At 39.4% G+C, this 20,849-nt stretch overlaps 1 protein-coding gene across 2 annotated transcripts in view; it reads right to left on the bottom strand.

Annotated features, from left to right (window-relative positions):
* Ube2n (ubiquitin conjugating enzyme E2 N) overlaps window positions 1–15,476 on the bottom strand; it is a 30,517-nt gene extending 15,041 nt beyond the window's left edge. The window contains exon 1 of one of the 2 annotated variants that reach the window (XM_078053016.1): window positions 15,321–15,476. In XM_078053016.1, the coding sequence (XP_077909142.1) occupies window positions 15,321–15,350 (30 nt within the window). In that variant the 5' untranslated portion in view covers window positions 15,351–15,476. The remainder of the gene's footprint in view (window positions 1–15,320) is intronic. The other variant, XM_078053015.1, reaches the window with a different exon arrangement.
* Between the last annotated feature and the right edge of the window lie 5,373 nt (window positions 15,477–20,849).

The raw sequence follows: 20,849 nt of genomic DNA, 5'->3' as shown, positions 1-20,849 counted from the left end.
TTGATTAATTTCATTTAATCTTCAGAATCAACTCTGAAAACATTTTCTAAAAATATGCACAGAAACCTCCCAAGTGACAGAACATAGATTAGAATCCCACTTTAGAGTCAAGGCTTCTCCCGTTACAGGTGTGCACACTATGCCAAGCTCAAAGTTTCTTTTCAAACTTCACCCAGCTAGAACTCAGAATCTCCAGCAACCACAGTATTTTACACCTATCTGTATTTGGTGAATGACAGAGTTACAAATTAAAGGCACGTCAAAGCTAAAAACAGAAAACATTTCTTAATTCGTTCTGACAGTTCTTGGACTGCTGTAGAAGTCAACAGGGTAGAGGGTAAATTCTTCAGGCGCACTCTGCTTGCTTCCCATGGCATTTTCTCCCTCTAATCCTTCTTTCTTCTCTAACACTCTTACTTAAAGGCAGAACCACAGTCCTGTCTTTTCTCAGATGTGATGGATGCCCCAATGAAGTGAGGGAAAAGTTCAACTGATATGAAAAAAGACATTTCTCTATAGTATATCAACAACACTAGGGGAAAAAAAAAAAAAAACACCTGTAAATTGGCCGGGTGCAATAATAGCCACCTAGAATCCCAGCAACTTGGGAGGCTGAGACAGAAGGATCTTAGCATCTTAGTGAGACCCTATCTCAAAATAAAATCAAGGGCTGGGGATGTTACTCAATGGTTTAAAGTGCCCCAGGGTTCAAGCCACAGAACAAAAAAGCAAAAAAACAAAACAAAACAAAATCAAACAAACAAAAACACTGCAAGTGAAACTAGAGTGAAGGGAGCCTTTCTCCTAAACATACTTAAATTCTGTAGAGCTGAATCAAGCCAAGCACTGCCATATCTCAAGGGCTTCAAATACTTCCCTACCTGTTATGTAGGTTTGTTGGGCCACATCTGGCAGTTTTTAACCTTTAAAACTTGTACAATGGGAAATTAGTGTATCAAATATAAAGTCAGTGTCACTTGTTCTTCTATATACTTTAGGATTCCAGAGGTTAGAATCTGCCAGGGGGCTCTGTTTACACTCTATAGATAAAGAGATACTAAAGGGAGCTGCAAAGACTTGCCTCTTCCAGGGTTCTTGTCTGCTGGAAGGGCCTATAAGTACCACGCAACATCCCTGCAGCACATTAGTCCAATTTGCAATTTATCCAATAGAGAACCAACTGATGGCCAGACATGGGTAACTCAGGAGAGAGGAAATTCATCATTGTGACTGGTAAACACCATAAGAGACTGCAGAGTAGGGAGTACAAGGAAGTAAATACCAATGATATGATTATGATAAAAAGGAAGGCTGTGAAGAATACCAGGTTAAACTGGGCATAGTGCCTCACACCTGTAATCCCAGTGGCTCGGGAGGCTGAGACAAGAGGAGGATTGAGAGTTCAAAGCCAGCCTCAGCAAAAAGCGAGACGCTAAACAACTCAGTGAGACCCTGTCTCTAAATAAAATACAAAATAGGGCTGGAGATGACTAAGTGGCCGAGTGCCTGAGTTCAATTCCCACTAAACAGTGCCCCCTCCCCCAAAAAACACAAGGTTAAGGAGTTTGAACCCAATAGAGCTACATGATCACATCTCTGTTTTCAGAATGTCAATATGAAAAATTGTGTGTGTGTTTCTAAATAAGCAAAGAAAAGGGGAGAAGTTCTGAGATCACTGCCAACAAAATCCAGAAGAGGAATAAAAGCTCACACACAAAGATGTCTAGAGGAAGGGAAAGAGATGGCAGGCAACTGGGTTAATAGTGATGACATGAATAAAGTCTCTCTCTCTCTCTCTCTCTCTGGAGATGGCCCACATTCTCCCCTGAATGTATAGCTGCTTCCCCAAATAAATCTCTCAGAGAGAAAAGGGGTGGGAGGATACTACCAGTGCTGATGTATACGAGAGGGACACCAAAATGAAAACATTTCATGGTAAAAAACAAATTTGCTTTTTAAATGCCTGCAAGACATCTAAAAAAAAATAAAAAGCCGGCAATTGAGGAGACCTAAGGTTTCAGAATCAATGACTAAAGCCAGAGAAGTGAATGACAGTGTTTAGGAAAGTCTTTAATGAGAAAAAGCCCAGTCTGAACCCCATGAGAACACAAACACTCAAAGGATTAAAAATTAGCACAACAGATATGACACAAGCCTTCCATTAGTTATACTGGAAAGCTACACACTTATTTTTTAGAATACCGACACTCTGAACATTTGTGCCCCCCCCCTCGCCTTTTTGCATGTCGGGGTGGGGGGAAAGACCAGAGATTGAACTCGGGCACTCAACTACTGAGCCACATCCCCAGTCCTAATCTGTATTTTATTTAGACAGGGTGTCATTGAGTTGCTAGTGCCTCACTATTGTTGAGGCTGGCTTTGAACTTGATCCTCCTACCTCAGCCTCCCAAGCCACTGGGATTACAGGCAAGGACCACCACACCCAGCAAACAGCCTCATATTGTTTTAAATTACCCTACTGGATCACAGAATCACCATTCATTTGTTTGTTTTTGCAGTGCTGAAGATAGAACCTAGGATCTTGAGCATGCTAGACTGAAAGTGTTCCACCACTGGACCACATCCCCAGCCCAGAATCATCAAATTTTAAGGCCCAGGGAGTGATGTGGACGTCACAGACTCTTAAACACAAAGATAACCCAAATCTGATTTCTACCCAATATTCAACATGTCCAGCTTAAAATTTCTTAGCCTACAGCAATCTACTCTATAAAGACAAATATTTACTACTATTTAAGACAAATATATATATCTGATTATATATATATAGAGAGAGAGAGGGGGGGGGAGGGGAGAGAGAGAGAGAGATATCTCCCTCACAAGGCCTGAAGAGAGTATTTCTTAAATGTTCTAGAACAATGTGGGCTTCAAATGTGACTAGTTTTATGAGAGCCAGTATAGACTCCCTACCTCCTAAAACTGCCTTGCTTTTTCTGCCATTTCTCTAAAGTATTTAGAAAAAATGTCAGCTAAAAAAAAAAAAAATTACACAGGAATGATACAATATAGATAAACCTTTGAAAACATTGTTAAGTGAAAGATCCAGATAGAAAAAGTCACATACTGTTATGATTTCTTTTTACATGAAATATACAGAATTGGCAAATCCAGAGACTGAAAATAGATTAAGTTTCCAAAGTGGGAGAAGTAGAGATGAAGACTACTCCAGCAGGTACAGGGTTTCTTTTTGGAGCGATTAAATCTTTTAGAATTAGAAGTGATAGTCATACAGCTTTATGAATATATTAAAAACCACTTCACTGCACACTGTAAAGTGATGAATTTTACGGTTTATGAATTATACTTCAAAAACATTAAGTGAAGCATTTAGGTTTTCCTTGAATATTCAGTGAGACAGTAGCATTTTGCCCATGAATTAAAGATTGGAATAGCAAAACAAAGTGAAGGAGTAATTTATTATTTTGACTCCTTTTAGTATATAACATATATGGCATATTAACTGAGATTTTAGTGATGAGTATGTAATTATTGAACTACTCTGAAGAAAAAAAAACGTTTCAAATTAAATTTTGATCTATAGTCTAAGCAGAAGTGCTGACTCATGTTATAGTTGTAGCATTACTCAAACATCTTCCTCGGGTTTGATATGTCTACATAGAATGACATACTACCTACCCCACACCCTACCTTCCTACTTCTTCAAAATTCAGTTCAAATGTTACTCTCTAACAAAACTCTTTCCCTAAAATAATTTTGAGGATTTCCCTACTTAGTCTGTCACTTTTTTGGTGTTCCTACTCTTTTGCCTTTGTATTTTATCAAAGGCAATACTGGCTATATGATTGTGTCCCCCACATCCCAGCCATTTTTGCAGGGAATAGAAGCACACATAAATACCAGTGTTTCTGCCAGATGCACACAAAAACCATCTGGAAATCTCAAAACAAAACAACGTGCCAAATTGTCAAACTTAACAAACACCCTAGACCCATAATTGAATTCTGCATTTGAAAATGCAAAATTCTAATAAACATAATCCCTCAGATTATAAACAAGTGTTCAGAGAAAATATCACTTTGTCCCTACCATTGTCATCAATACATCAGCATCCCTACCAACTAACCTGGGAGAAAATTCTGATAAAAAATATGCAAAATTTGGCCTCTATAATCAGTCAGTGGCAGGCACCTAAACGGAACTCCCAACTCCCAACACTTGGGTTGAACCATAACAATAAAGACAAGGTAGACACTGCTTTATTTGAAAAAGTGTTACTTAATGACAATAGCTCTTATAGACAAGCATAAGAAGTGTCAAGTATTTTAAGTGTATGTCTTCAACTGAAAGAAAAAAAAAAAGCTTTTTCCAAAAGCCAAAGCAAGAATTATGTTTGCAGGCACAGGGGAACTATAGTGGAAAAGCACTTTTCCTTATTCTCCCCAAATGGGAGTGAGGAAATTAAATCAGGTACAGATACCATTCCCCAAGTTGAAAATGCAAAATTCAATTTAATACATAAGTGCAAGATAATTCTAATCTATTTTTGTGCTTACTGAGTAAAAAAATCCTTGCTTAAAATTACTACCATGTTTTTAGTATGATCCAGTAATATTACAAATATATTTTGCAGGTAAGAAATAACAGGAAAGGGGGCTGGGGATATAGCTCAGTTGGCAGAGTGCTTGCCTTGCATGCACAGGGCCCTGGGTTCAATCCCCAACACTGCCCCCCTTCAAAAAAAATAGTACTGAGCTGGGGTTGTGGCTCAGCGGTGGAGCACTCGCCTAGCATGTGCAAGGCCCTGGGTTCGATCCTCAGCACCACATAAAAATAAAGATACTGTGTCCAACTGCAACTAAAAAATAAATATTTAAACAAGAAAAAGAAAGAACAGGAAAGGAAAGAACAAATGCTCTCTAGTCCCTTCCTACAGAACCACAAAAATGTACCCAAACCCAGGGACCTAAGAAGGCAGAAGACTATGACACCTAACCAGAAGTGTTCCACTTTAAGGACAACTATATTACTGAACAGTTTTATTAAACAGGTTAAAATGCATTGACAAGATTTCTGATAAGAAAAAAAGCTAAGCACTTAGATCCTACAGGTGGACATGTTTCAACTCCTTTTGTACAAATGATATAAAAATTATACATGCATTACCAAAGGGGCAGATATGTTTTGGCACATTCCACAAGCAGTACCTGAATGATGTCTAGACAATCAAACCACCTGGGTTCATATCACAGCTCTACAAATTACTTAACTCCTCTGGTGCAAGATACCTTATGAATAAAACAGAGAGAATACTAACATTCATATCATAGGATTGCTGTTATAATTAAATCAGTGCATGTAACATGGTTAGAAAAGGGCCTACTATACACTTTCAATTAAAAAATCTAATTATTTTTGGTACTGGGGATTGAATTCAAGGGCATTCAACCACTGAGCCACATCCCAAGCCCTTTTTTGTATTTTATTTAGAGACAGGATCTTGCTGAGTTGATAAGTGCCTCCCTAAATTGCTCAGGCTGGCTTTGAACTCCCAATCCTCCTGTCTCAGCCTCCCCAGTTGCTGGAATTACAGCCCTGCATCACTATGCTCCCAGGAAGATGTAAATATTTTACATAATAAAAAACTATGACCATGGGCATGCAATGCAGTGGCAGGGGCTGGGGATCTGGAGGCTGAGGCAGGAGGATAAAGAATTCACAACAAGCCGGGCATGGTACAAAAATACAAAAATAGGGCTAGTGTTCAGTACCCCTGAGTTCAATCCCGGGTACAAAAAAAAAAAAAAAAAAATTCGACAGCATGCCTCAGCAACTTAGGAAGGGCCTAAGCAACTCAGCAAGACCCTGTCTCAAAATAAATAAAGGGCTGGAGATGTGGCTCAATGGTTAAGCGACTCTGGGTCAATCCCTGGTACCAAAAAAACCCTAGCTGGGCACAGTGGCACATGCCTGTAATCCCAGTGCCTCAGGAGGCTGAGGCAGGAGGAATGCGAGTTCAAAGCCAGCCTCAGCAAAAGCAAAGTGCTAAGCAACTCAGTGAGACCCTTTCTCTAAATAAAATAGAAAATAGAGCTGGGGATATGGCTCAGTGGTCGACTGCTCCTCAGTTCAATCCCCAGTACCAACCTCCCCCCGGCCAAAAGGTTAGGTATTGTGTCCAACTACAACTAAAAAATAAACTCAAGACTCTGGATTAGATCCTCAGCACCACATAAAAACAAAGTATTATATTCAATTACAACTAAAAACTAAAATTAAAAAAAAGAAGACACCATAGTATACTCTAATGAATATAATCTGCATACTAAATCTGAATTTAACAATTTAAAAAATCAGCAATGCTTTGTTTGCCCAAAAGTTCTTGATATCAATGTTCTTTGCTTAGTAATTAAACAGTAATAGTTTTTCATAGCCCTCTAAAAATTACAAGGCATTATCTATCACACATGCTTGACTTCTAGAATGTACCATTCTCACTCTATCACTCCTTTCAGCTTTCGTACTAAGTTATTTCCTTCTCCCAAACTCAATTTTCTTCTTTTCTTGTCCAGGTCAACTCCTACTTTTCAAATATAAAACATTCAACAGTCATCTTTCCTTGATCTTTAGACTATGGCAAATCCCCTGCTTTTCCGTTTTCAAAATACAACTTACAGTAATTTGTTTTCCATTAGACAGGGATGCCTATCTTATTCACATGGCTTAGTGCTGAATACATATTGTGTATTTGATAAATGTCCAATTAATTTAACATTAATCCACATCATATGAGTGGGTATCAGAAAGGCAAAAAAGTCACGAAGTTAAGAAAGACCGAAATTTGGCCTTGTCTTACCTAAAGCCACTTTGCCTCTACTTCACTGTAAGATGATTATCCAACTGCCCTTTATGTATCCAAAAAAAAAAAAAAAAGTTTACTTGTGAAATAACATCCTCCTGAGTGTGAACTATAATATAAAGGTATCTTAAAAAGTTGTAGAGAAATTAAAAAATTATCCACATGATGACACAAGGATAGTATTTGTTAACATTTCTTTCTAGTGCTTTTTTTTGATACCGGGGATTGAACTCAAGAGCGTTGAGCCACATCCCCAGCCCTGATTTATATTTTATATAGAAACAGGTCTCACTGATTTGCACTGAGGCTGGCTCTGAACTCTCATTCCTCATGCCTCAGCCTCCCAAGCCATGCACCACTGCGCCTGGCTCTAGTGATTTCTTAACAATGATGCTAAAATCTCTAGATTTGCAAAGACTGAAAACACAAATTGATTTGCTCAAAACTATCGAATTGACAGAAACTTTGATGATACACAAAGCTGAAGGTAAAATAGCCTTTTTGTTATAAAAAAAAAAGTTAACATTAGATTCTGAAACCAATGTTTCAAAATACTTTTAAGGGTTGGGGGTGTAGCTGGGTAATAGTATAACAATATTTGTGCTTGGCATGTGTGAAGTCCTAGGTTCAATCTCCAGAACCAGATAAAAAAAAAAATTTAAAACTTTAAATTATAGCAGAATTTTAGGTATTCAGAAACATCTGAGTTAAAGGACAATTCAGAATTATAAAAATATCTATACCTAGGTACCCTTAGGAAATTTTAGAATAGCTTCATTTGAGGTTTTAACAAACCTAACAACGATCCTAATAGGGCCATTCAGCTCTTAAAAGAGTGAATAACAATTTTTTCTGTTGATTCTGAGGGCTCTTACCCAGTTATACATTCTTTGAACCAGTCATGTTTCTGCCACAGGACCCAAGGGCCACAGTTTTCAGTCTCTTGGACTATTTTGATTCTACAACGTATATAATATACAAAATGAATATTAAAAAATAGGCGGCAGCAGCAGCAGCTTTACTTGGGAGGAACCTTTAAGTTAAGAATTTAGCTAAAGTAGCTGACCAGCTACTATCAGATTTCCTAATTTGTATATCCATTATCCCTTCATATACATTTGCAAAAAAAAAAACCACTTCAATTGCAATAAAGCAAGAGTCCAATTCATTTTACACACACACACACACACACACACACACACACACACACACACACCGTGTTTCATAACATTACAATATTAGCATTTCAGATTTGTTTTTAAAACAATACTGTATACCATAACATTGAAACTGTTGGTGACAACTATAATGTCCAAAGCCCCCGCTGGATACTACTGTCCTCATTTCCTTGTTTCTGGTATTCATTTCCATAAGTCATGTGCAACCAAAACTCACTATAATGAATGTATGAAATAGTATGGACCAACTGTAGTATAAGTTACTGTCTTTTTCTTTTTAATACCTTTATTTTACTTATTTATTTTTATGTGGTGCTAAGGATCAAATCCAGTACCTCACACATTCCAGGCAAGCACTCTACCACTGAGCCATAATCACAATCCCAGTTATGGTCTTCTTAAATGCATTTATACAGATAAATCATTCTAACAAAGTACAGAGAAAGAAAAGGTATTGAGCTGCCAATTCAGAAATTCTGGTCATCCAATTTATTCAGCCTATTAATTCCTCATGAAGAAAAAGAAAAGACATTCTCTACTATATGAAAATCTAAGGTTATAATTTAGAATGATGATGACATATATTGGGAAAAAAACTCCAAACTTCAGCAAAGCAAATGCTTGCTGCCTTAGTGTGGTGGATACTCACTAAGTGCTTGATAATTTCACAAAATTCAATTTCTACTGTGTGGGAGTTGATAAATCTGGACTGAAGGAAGAGCTGAATACAGACTGCTATTTTTAATTTATTTTCAATTATCCCCACAGTTCATAATCAAAACATTAAGTCTTACATTAAACATTATTCTTTTTGAAACCTAAAAGTTCAATCACTACTAAAAAGCAGTCCAGGGATTCTTAACATGAAGCCCAAGGAGACTTAGGAAAGCCACAAATAAGTTTTAACAAGAAATCTAAATTCCCAGAAGTCATATGTAAAAATATTGGTTTATTTTCCTAGGAAGGTCAGAAAATTTCTGTATGGGACACCAACCAAAAGAGCTAAGAATCACACCGTTTCTGGTCAAATTTTTACTATACAAGCCTATCTGTTTCCAAAGGTGATTTAATTACAACTGATAATGCACTAATCTTCACCATAAGCTTTTTGTGTTTTCTTTTTTATAATGGGGGAAAACCAATTATCAGTCAAAAGATTTTCAGGGCTTAAAAACAGAACACTTTTCTGAATCACTTTTATTATTAAATTATACATAATTATTAAAAACTAAACAAACAGAACTCTCTAGTCAATGCAAAACCAGATACTGAGGACTGGGGTTGTGGCTCAGTGGTAAAGCACTTGCCTAGAACGTGTGAAGGCAGTGTGTTTGATTCTCACAGCACATATAAATAAATAAAATAAAGGCCCATCAACGACTTGGAAAGCCTTAAAAAAAAAAAAAAAATCAAGACACTGAGGCACACTGGTGCATGCCTGTAATCCCAGTGCCTCAGGAGGCTTCGGCATAAGATCCTGAATTCAAGGCTAACCTCAACAATTTAGCAAAACTCTGTCTCAAAAACTCATCCTCAGGGCTGGGAATGTGGCTCAAGCGGTAGCCCGCACGAGCGTGCTGCCCAGGTTCGATCCTCAGCACCACATACAAACGAAGATGTTGTGTCCGCCGAGAACTAAGAAAAAATAAATAAATGTTAAAATTTTCTCTCTCTCTCTGTCCCCCCCCACTCTTTAAAAAAAAGAAAAAGAAAAAAAAAACTCATCCTCAGCTATTAGAAAAGTCAGTATGTGCAGACCGGTGGAATTCTAATCTCAGGCAACTAGCTTGCTAGGCTTTAATTAAGTAGATCAACTCCTTGATTTTAACTATTTCTTAAGACTGCATTTACGGTTTTCATGATTAAAGACAATTAAAAGAATCTCACTATTCAATGTAACACATAAAGGCCCTATCTATAGATCTCATTTGTTCCCAAAATAACTTCATGCATTGTAAGCCAGCACTCTGTACAACTGAGCTACATCCCCAGCTCCCAACTCTAATTTTTCTTTATGAAAGATAGGGAAAAGGGAGGCTTTCTCATTTTACAGATGTTTTACCATATTTCACAGACATAATATCGAACCTTATTTTTTCCAGTCCAAAAATTGGTTTATATGCTGCATGGGATAATTCTGTTTGTCACTCCCCTTAAAAGGAAAACAGAACGGCAATGTATTTCACCAATAGCATATGGATATACATTTGTCTTCTCTTGCCCAATAGTTCTAGCCTAAAATTCTCAGCTCATGCGCATCCATGGTAAATTCATGAAAGCCAACTTGCCTGGTTTGCTTAGAGCGCTGTGCTGCAGTACTAACCATAAACACATCTTGTGTGCATGGTGTGGTGCATCAGATTATGAAACCACTGATAGCACAAAAATTTTGACACAGAAGATTAAATTGTTAAGTTCATGCCTCACAACACTGTTGTAAATTTTCTCAACTATAACATTTAGACTATATAATGCACAAATCAATAACAATTAATGTACCTATTTTTCCCCACACCAGAAAAATGTTTGCTAAACTGTCATGAAAAGATGATGTACATCAATTTTGGTCTAGTCAATTTTAATGTACATTCATAAGTATTCTGTGCATCTTAATCTCACACCAAAAACAGTTTAGTAATAAATGGATAATAAGTGAATTTTAAGTAACACCACCAAAATTAAAAGAAAAAAAGGCTTCACATAATCTCATTTTTTCTGAGAAAAACATTTTTTAAAAAGGCATAAAAATCTGTGACAATTATGCAGTGAAATACAATAGGTGTCTCTGAGCTTTTATGACTGTAAATTTTAATTGCTCAGCCACTCAGATTGAAAGAGCTTTAGCCCAGATGACAAAAAACTATTTTAAATCTCTATCAAAAACAGAACTACCAAGACTCTAGTGTCACACAAAATACCAGATATATTAAACCATTCATTACAGCATTTTTTGTATAGCACAATTTTGGGAACAATCTAAAAGTTATCAATAAACAATTAGTTAAAGTCTAACTGCAAAACTTCACAAGGTTGTCCTTAAAAAAAAAAATGAGTCACCTTGAAGATATATTGTTGCTTGGACTGGGGGCAGGATTGGGGAGGGAATTTGCATAAGGAGGGAAAGAAGCCTAGCATATATTTACTGAGTCACTCCAGTCTTTCTGGAAAGACATACAATAAAAATGATTTTCTGAGGAAAGGGAACTAAAATGCTGAAGACAGATAAAGGAGTCTTGATTTTCTATGTACCTTTTACAGCCTTTCATACACTGTGATTTATGTCCTAGTCAACAATGTAAAAGACTGATGTATTTTGGTTTTACAGATTGAATAAGACTTAACTGAAGGCTCAGACATTGGTTGAGGGAGAATCTACTAAGCAAAACAACATCACATTACAATACAGAATAACTTTCCTAAAACTTTTCCATTGAAATTAAGGCTCCTTCATTTATTTTGTCAATAATTCAGTGCTTAGAATTATTCTAGGCATTAACAGAGCCATACCCGGGTCATCTGAAATTCTTCATAACTTTGAGCAGTAAAAGGGGGATACAGGAGATAAAAGAAAACTGTGGTTTACATAGGACAGGTAAGGTAGATATCAGTGAGACAAACAATGCACCATGTGAGCAAGAATACAACAAAGGCAAAATGAGCAATGCAACAAACAGGAATTAAGTCCTGTGACTGTAGTAAATGCTAAGCCAGTTAATGTTCAGGGTACAGCAAAGCAACAGTATGACTACAGAGAACAGAAGTCCAGGAGATGCACTAAGAGATAGGCAGATCTCAGGTACTTATAGAGCCTTGCATCTGGGGGAGGGGAGGTGTCAAGATCTTTTAAGTGTGACAGAGAACTTCTGTAGAGTAACATGACCTGTATTTTAAAAAGGTAACACTAGCTGCCACTTAGAATTAGTCAGGCAAAGAATGATGGAACCGAACAGGGGTTTGGGAGATGAGGCTTTGTGTCTGACTTAGAATATATTACAAATGCAGCTCCTACAGAATTTTCTACTGGATTGGATATGGAAATCCAAGTGAGACAGCAACTGGGTGAAGAGTCATTCAAAAAAAGTCATATTTTTATAATTATTTACAGTTAGCAAGGTACTTGTACATACCTTAAGTCATTTCCCAATAACAAGAGACAGGGGAAGGTCACACTGGTCAAGATCCAAGTTCTGCCTCTTGCCAGTTTTAAGACCTTAGGAAAGTCATTTGAATCAATTACTAGAATGTAAAACATACTATCTAGATCATAAAATTTCTTCAAGGATCAAATGGCTGAAGGAATGTGCAAAAGGAAATAATGACCATTATGAAAGAGCATCATGTTAATCCTAGTTGTCCAAATCAAGCTATCTCATTTTACTATTTCCATCAGATAAGAATAATCAACACTACATTTCATCATTTGAAAATCAAAAGGTCATGAAATCCCAGCTGCTCAGGAGGCTGAGGCAGGAGGATCACAAGTTCAAAGCCACTCTGAGCAATTTATCAAGGTCTTAAGCAAGAGAGACCCTATCTCAAAATTAAAAAAGGACAATGATCTCTGTTACAAAAAAATAAAAAATTTAAAAATTTTAAAAAAGAAAAAAAAAAGTCAAAAGGTCACCAAGAAATAAATTAACAGTCCAGTAAAGCTGGGCACAGTGGTGCACACATCTGTAATACCCTAGATCAGAAGTCAGTAGCCAGTCAGTCCTGGTAACTTATACCCTCTCACAAAATAAAAAATAAAAAGAGCTGAGGGTCTGCTTTGGTGGTAAAGTACCCCTGTGTTCAATTCCCAGCACTGCCAAAAAGAAAAAAAGGAAAGTATTTTCAGTGATTATAGAACAACCTACATAAATACATGCATGGACACTAAAAAATTATAATCTAAAACTGTCCTTTATAGCTGTAAATATATTATACCGAGGCCACTAATTTTAACCTTTTTTCTTAAAATGTTTTTAATTGTAGATGGACATAATATCTTTATTTTTAGGTGGTGCTAAGGACAGAACCCAGTACCTTCCACATGCAAAACAAGTACTTTACCACTGAGCTACAATCCCAGCCCACTGATTTTAACCTTTACATGACAAAAATCAAGGCATATTCATTAGAGATGTTATCAGTAAGATATTGTAAAATTAAGGTTATGTTACAGTATAAGTTATCATTTTAAACAGTAAAATATAGATGCTTAGCATAAATTTAATGAATGCCAAATTATTTTTTTTTTCCTTTGTGGTGCTGGGGACTGAACCCAGGGCCTTGGGCATGTGAGGCAAGCTATATCCCCCAGCCCATGACAAATTAATTTAATTATGAGAACTCCAACTTATTGCTTTCAACCATTTCTGCAAATTTATAAACAAGTTTACACAAAATTTATTTTTCCATCCAAGGCTTTTGTATGACTGATTCACCTCTTCAAAATCAAGCAAAAATGGGGAAAATGCAGGTAAATGTTTAGTTCACTATGTATTTTAGAGAATTGCCTTTAATGTCAATTTCTGATAGGTACTTAGACCATAACCTAAGTAACAATAAATAAAAACTCGAAGATATTTGGTGCACAGTTCTCACTTTTCAACTGGACCTCCATAAGCATGATCATTGGTGGATATGTAACTGCATCATAACCAAAACCACACTGTAAGAACCTTCCAAGGTATATGATAATTAAACCTCCTTGGACAGAGTCTAAAACAAATCCATAATACAACCATGAAGGTTCAGATTATTAGACTCCAGAGCTCACTGACAATCTGTTCTTCCCTCATTTCTAAGAATTTCTACCTTACAGAAGTGTTTTGGGTTTTCTTTCTTTCTTTTTTTGCTTTGCTTTTACAGTACTGGGATTGAACCCAGGGACCCTCTACTGAGCTACACTCCCAATTCTTTCCTTTTTTTTGAGACAGGGCCGTTAAGTTGTCCTTGCTGGTCTCAAACTTGAGAACTTCTGCCTCAGCTTCAGCCTCCCGAGTCGCTGGGATTCCGGGTGTTGTGCCACCGTGCACGGCATAAAAGGTCTAAATTTTCTAAATCAAGACCTTCTGGTCAATGACACACAACCCTCCATGTCTAACATATTGAATCGTGATTGCATGACACACTACCCAATACATCCTTCGACGCCTAAGAGGTCTTCCGCCTAGTATGCATCTCTTCCCCAAAAACTTTGGACAAAAAGAACACGATTAAATACGTTCAACAGTTCATATCGAGCAAAATCAAGCTGCAAAATTAGTCATTTGCTGGCATAGTGAGCAATATAGATGTTCAACTAATTTTTTATGAAAAAAATAGAAATTTTAGTTTTCGTGGAATGCAAGAAATTTATCTGGTCTGAGAACTCTCTGATGTTATGTAAAGAATTTACAAAAACAAGACATCAATCAAAATTTTTCATGGTTTCATATGTACTAGTCAAACTACAGGATTCATAAACAGGGGAAAGACGGTTTAAACAAATAAAGCGCACAAAACCGAGAGGCAAGATTTCATAAGCTCTCCCTCAACTGTGGCCCTCCCGCAACCTCGTGTTAAACTATTTCCTCGTAACAGAAACAGCTCACACAGGAGTTTGCCAACCAGAGTAAAATCACTTCATGAAGATAACGAGCGGAAATGTATTTAGGAGAGAAGACCGCGGAAGCCGGGGCAACTCTGCGCGGAGCGCCCCCGTCCCGGACCCCGCTAGCCAGAATTGAGCATGTGCCTACCGCGGCAGGACGCGAGGCCCTCCGGGGGCCGTCTCCCGGGACGCAGGGCACCGCCCGGCCTCACCCTCCCGGTTCATTCATTCTGCACCCAGGTCTGCCGCACCCCCGGGCTCCTAGCCCGGCAGAAAAGGGACTCCGGGGCTGAGCGGCCGTGGTGGGCCACAACCCCCGCGCAGAGTACGGGCCAAGCCGCGATTCCCGCGCGCCCGCGGCCGCCGCCCCAGGGTGGTCTGAGAGACCGCGGAGGCCCGCGCCTGCCCGCGCCCAAGACCAGAGCCCCGCAGCACTGCAGCCCTGTAGCCCCACCCTCCGCCCGGGCGCGGGCCAGGCCTCCCCGCCCGCGGGGCAGCCTCTTGGAAGCCCCGGTGCCCGCCGCCCGGCTGCCCCGCCGCGGCCGGAAGTCTCCCCAGCGCCCCCTCCCCAGCGCCCGACTTCCCTCGCCGCGGCCGCCAGACCCTCTCCGCGTTGCCTCGGGCCTCTCAGCGAGGGCCGCGGACCGGAGAAAGCCTAGGGCCACTCGACACACCACTCCGACGGACCCAAGCAGAGTGAGAAGCCAGAGACCGGCCTGGCGGTTACCTTGATGATCCTGCGGGGCAGCCCGGCCATCTTGTCAGATCCCGAGTTCGGCCTCTGGTTTCGTCTCCGGCTCCGCTCGCCTCACGCACGAGTGGAAGTCCCGGGCTCCACTTCCGGGGGACGTTGCCGCGCCCGCCGCCGCCGCTGCCGAGGCCCCTCGGGAAATGTAGTCCCTGCTCGGGTGTAGGCTCGGGCGGGTTTTCCTCCGACCTGGCCCCCTCCCCCGCGTTCCCCGCCCCAACCCCAGCTGGGGGTGGCGGAAGTGACGCGCCGCGATGGGGCAGGGACTTGGGGGAGGCGGCGCGGAGCGGCGCGGAGCTCGGGCCCCCGCAGCCGAGCCTGCGGCGTGACGGTGGGACTAGGCGGCTAGAGCCGCAGGCCCTTTATGCTGGGCCCCGCCCGCGCCGGTGGACGACGTAACAGAGGCCCGGCCTCCGACGTAGCCCATTCATTCCTTCCGAGGTTCATTCAGCTTTCCTGCATTGCCACCGCCCGGCTGTGGCTGCGGGACACACACAAAAAAAGCTTCTAAGCATGGGTCTCGCTGGTTGTCCAGATCTTGGCGGTGGAGTCTTGATGTTTAAATAAACTCGGCCCCTGGGTAGGCTAAAGGAGAAAGGGTTTAGAGCGAGTTAGACTCGGGAAGATGAATGGTTTCTGAACGCTTGGACCTAACAGTTGAGATGCAGAGTTGCTAACTTGACGAATGACCAAAGAGAGAATTAAAGAACGCAAGGGATTACCCACTTTACCCAAAAGGAGGATTACAATGAGGGTGCCCGAAACAGGAACTGGGAAAAGAAAGCATTTTACTGTTAGGCATTGTCACTTGCTAGGCATTTTACTGTTTGCAAGCATTTTATTTCATCTTTATAGCAATCTTAAGAAGGTACTGCCTCCATTTCAAAATGAGGTTTAGAAAGATAACTTTTTACAATGTTATAGCAGAAGAAAGTGGAGCTGTTTGGTTCCTAGGCAGGTCTTCAAAGACATGGGTGCTAACTACTACTTAACCAGAGTCTCCTAGCACAGTAACACAGAAAATAGATGGTGAATGAATGAACGAAGATATGCAAAGCATGGTGTTAGAGGATGAGAATACAAAAAAGAAAAGGCTGGACATGACTTCCAATGTAAGAGAGAGACAAGTAATTAATTACAATCCAGTGTGTTAAGGGCTGTAATAGAGGTTCCTCCAAGATACTATTTGAGCACAGAGGAATTAACTGCATTAGAACTCAGAGAAGGCATCTTAAAGTAGAGGCTTAAATGAAGAGTAAGCACCTACCAGATCCGGCAGTGAGAGCATACCAGCCATAGAAAATAGCCTATGAAATAGCATTGTGCTGTGAGAAAGAAAAAAATAAGGCTTTAAATAAACTAGAGATATGAGTGTAGGAAATCCAGTAAAAATAATGAGAAACATTTCAAGCTCGGCACAGTAATAAATGATTACATGGATTATCTCATTTGATCATAAAGCATACAAGGAAGGCTTTATTATTTCCATTACCTTTAAAATGAAAAACTACGGCTCAGAGGTAATGAGAACTTGAAAATGAGAACTTCAAATAACCAGAAGTCTGAAATGGGTTGTTCTGTGATAGAAGAACCTGAGAAGGTTAATGACACTGGACAAAGATGATTTCAGAATATTTTAGAAAGGGCCCGGGATAATTCACCCTTCTAGAAAAAAAAAAAAAAAAAAAACAGGCAGAGCAGCTATTAGAATTACCCAAATCTAGCTGAGCGCAGTTGCAAACTCCTGTAATCCCAGGGGCTTGGAAGGTTTATGATGAGTTCAAAGCCAGCCTCAGCAACTTAAGCAGGCCCTGAGCAACTCAGTGAGACCCTATCTCTAAATAAAATACACATACACACACAAAATACACACACACACACACACACACACACACACACACACACACACGCAAAAAATGGTGAGGTGGCTGTGGCTGGGCGCAAGCCTGCAAGCCTGTAATCCCTTTGAGAGTTCAAAGCCAGCCTCAGCAACTGTGAGATGCTAAGCAACTCAGTGAGACCCCTCTAAATAAAATTCAAAATAGGGCTGGGGATGTGGTTCAGTGGTCAAGTGCCCCTGGGTTCAATCCCTGGTACCAAAAAAAAAGTATGCAAATCTGCAATTTGGGCTGGGCTTGGAAAGGAAGACACATCTCTGCTCCATGCTGCATTCTATGGTTCAAATCTGGAATGTCCCCCTAAACTCCTGAATTGAAAGCATGGTTTCCAAAGCAATAAGTTTCAAAGGTAGGACTTTTAGGAAATGATTAGATCATGAGGGCTGTAACTTCATCAGGGGATGATCCATTTTTATGGATTAATAATTTGCATGAACTACTGAGTTTAACTGCAGGCAGGTGTGTGGCTGAAGGAAGAGGGTCACTGGGGGTGTTCCTGGAAGAGTTATCTTTTCCCAATCTCTTTCCCTCTCCTTCTCCCTTTCCCTCAGTGTCCCTGTCTCTCACTCTCTCTCCTTCCCAGCTGACATGAGCCAAGCAACTTTCCTTTCTCTCACTTGGGGCCCAGAACAATGGAGTAGGCTGACTGTGCACTAAGACCTCTGAAGCCAAGAGTCAAAATAAATCTTTCCTTCTCTAGGTTATTCTTATCAGGTGTTTTGGTTCCAGCTACAAAATGGCTGACTAATACAATGTGTCAGCCTGGACAATTGACAGGGGCCAGAAGATCTACTTCCATGATGCCTCACAGGTCTGGCGAGTCATTGCTGGCTGTTATTCCATTTCCATAAGGGCCTCTCCCTGGTGTGTCATGACTTCCCCACTGCAAGATTGCTGGGTTCAAGAGTGAGTGGTATAACAAACAAAAGTAGAAGCTGAATTGCCACTTTTGACCTAATTGTGAAGTTACACCGCAACACAATCGCCACAATCTAGTGGTCAACCAGCAACAAACAAAAGCTACCTAGTTTCAAGGGTAGAGAACACGGAGTTCACTTGAAAGGGGAGTGGCAAGATTCTAGAAACTGAGGCCAGGTTGTGGCTCAGTGGTAGAGGTCTCACCTAACACATGTAAGGCTCTGAATTCAATCCTCAGCATCACATAAAAATAAATATATAAAATAAAGGTATTGTGTCCATCTGCAACTAAAAAAAGTTTTTTTAAAAAAAGATTCTAGAAACTAGCAGACTATGTGTGATGGAAGGTTTAGTTGTAGACAACTTTAGAAAACACAAACAGCCACATGTACAACATTTGTCAGAGTATATTTATAGTCATCTACCTTTGCATCACCTAGGGTGATAGTAAAATAAAAGCATTTCCAGAGCCTTTCCTCCAGAGATGTAAATTCTCCAGTCAGTATGTAAACCTGAAAATCTGCATTTATTATTTTGATATATCTCAGCATTTGTGTGTGTGTAAGTGGTACTGTTGGTCAAACCCAGTGCATCATACATGCTAGGCAAGTGTTCTAACAGTAAGCTACATCCATCCCTTTTTAGTTTTTATTTATTTATACTCTTTTTTTTTTTTTTGTTACCAGGGATTGAACTCAAAAGCACTCAGTCACCACTGAGCCACATCCCCAGTCCTTTTTTTGCGTTTTATTTAGAGACAGGGTCTCACTGAGTTGCTTAGTCTTGCTGTTGCTGAGGCTGGCTTTGAACTCGTGCTCCTCCTGCCTCAGCCTCCTGAGCCACTGAGATTATAGGCCTGTGCTACTCTGTCTGGCTTATTTATATTCTTATTCTATTTTTGTTTAGTTATTTATTTTGGGTACCAGGGATTGAACGCAGAGGTACTTAACCATTCAGTAATGTCCCCAGCCCTTTTAATTTTTTTATTTTGAGTCAGAATCTTGCTAAGTTTCTTAGGGCCTTGCTAAATTACTAAAGCTGGCTTTGAACTTGTAATCCTTCTGCCTCAGCCTCTGGAAATGCTAGGATTCCAGGCATGTGCCACCATGCCCAGCTATAGTGTTTATTTTGAAACAAGGACTTACTAAATTTCTCAGGCTGGCCTCAAATTTGTGATCCTCCTGCCTCAGCCTCCTCAGAAACAAACTATAGGTGTGGGCCATGCCATTGTAGTAATAGTATCTTAACATTTGAAAATAAAAGATTTTTGGAAAGGAACCCCCCAAAAAGTATAAACAAAGTGTTACTGATTGCTTTATTTTGCCTATCATCTATCAGAACAGATAATGACTACTAGATTAAGAATGAGGACTCCGGAGCCTCCGCCTGAGTTTGAAAACTTACATTTTGCTTAATTTCTTCATCCTTAATTTTCTTCACCTATAAAATACATACAACTTCATGTAGTTGTGAAGTTGAAATGACACAATATATAAAGTACTAGGAACAATACTTAGCCCTTAGTAAGTGACATTATTGTAATTTGGTAGAAACAGATATCGTTTTCTTTAGGAAATCAAATTTTAAAAGCTTGACAGTATAACTTTGGCAAAGATTCGTTTGATGGTATGAAATTCTCTTAAAACGTTAACACTTTTAAAATATATTTTTTGTCACATTTCTTCTAATTATTTTCGCTGTTCTTTTCCCCTTTGAAAACTGTTCACACTGGAGTCATCTGGAAAATGAAATCTAAACGTCAAGTTCATGTTAATCCTGTAGCACAGAATAATTCTAGATGAATAGATTGCCACAGGGCTGAGATGGGGGTTATTCTCAATTAAGAAGGCTGGTTTAGAAGCTTTATTACTATATTCAATATAGAGATAGAGAGCAAACTATTGATGGGGAGGGAAGATAAGTCAGAGGATACCAAGTAGCCAATTTGTAGGGTGAATAAATCTAGAGATCTAATGTATAACATGAGGACTGTAGGTAGTAAATAAATTGTGCTGTATATGGAATTTATGCTACTAAAATGAGTAGATTTTAGTTGCTTTGCCATAGAAGTGAAATAAAAATATGAATTAACCAGTGTGATCAAGAATATGTTCATTTACTTCACTATAGTAATCTTTTTACTACATATATGTATCTATTGGTATTTATATGCCTTTATAACATCATGTTATATGCCTTAAACATACATAATAAAATTTAGTTTTTTGACTGCACAGATGTTATCCCCCTCCCCTGCCACCTGGTGCTATGGTTGAAACCCACAACTACTAAGTAAGCACTATAAATTTGAGCTATATTCTCAGCCTAAGAAGCATATTTTTTTTTACAGAATTTTATTTATGCAGGGTGTGATGGTGCATGCCTAGAATCCCATTTGGGAGGCTAGGGCAAGGAGGACTGTGAGTTCAAAGCCAGCCTCAGCCTTAGAGAGACTCTAAGCAATTTAGCGAGAATCTGTCTCAAAAGAAAAAATAAAAAAGGGCTGGGGATATAGCTCAGTAGTTAGGCACACTTGGGTTCAATCCCTGGTATCAAAAAAAAAAAAAGAAAGAATCGTATTTACTATATCCATACAATATGGATTAAATAAGTATAACTTAAAAACAAATTTAATCCATTCCTTCAGGGAAGAAGTATTGGGTAGCTGGAGAACAGAGATAAAAAGGGGAAC

The sequence above is a fragment of the Ictidomys tridecemlineatus genome, chromosome 6 (genome assembly GCF_052094955.1).
Source record: "Ictidomys tridecemlineatus isolate mIctTri1 chromosome 6, mIctTri1.hap1, whole genome shotgun sequence".
Lineage (NCBI taxonomy): Eukaryota > Metazoa > Chordata > Mammalia > Rodentia > Sciuridae > Ictidomys > Ictidomys tridecemlineatus.
This window is presented reverse-complemented; position numbering and strand designations above follow the sequence as displayed.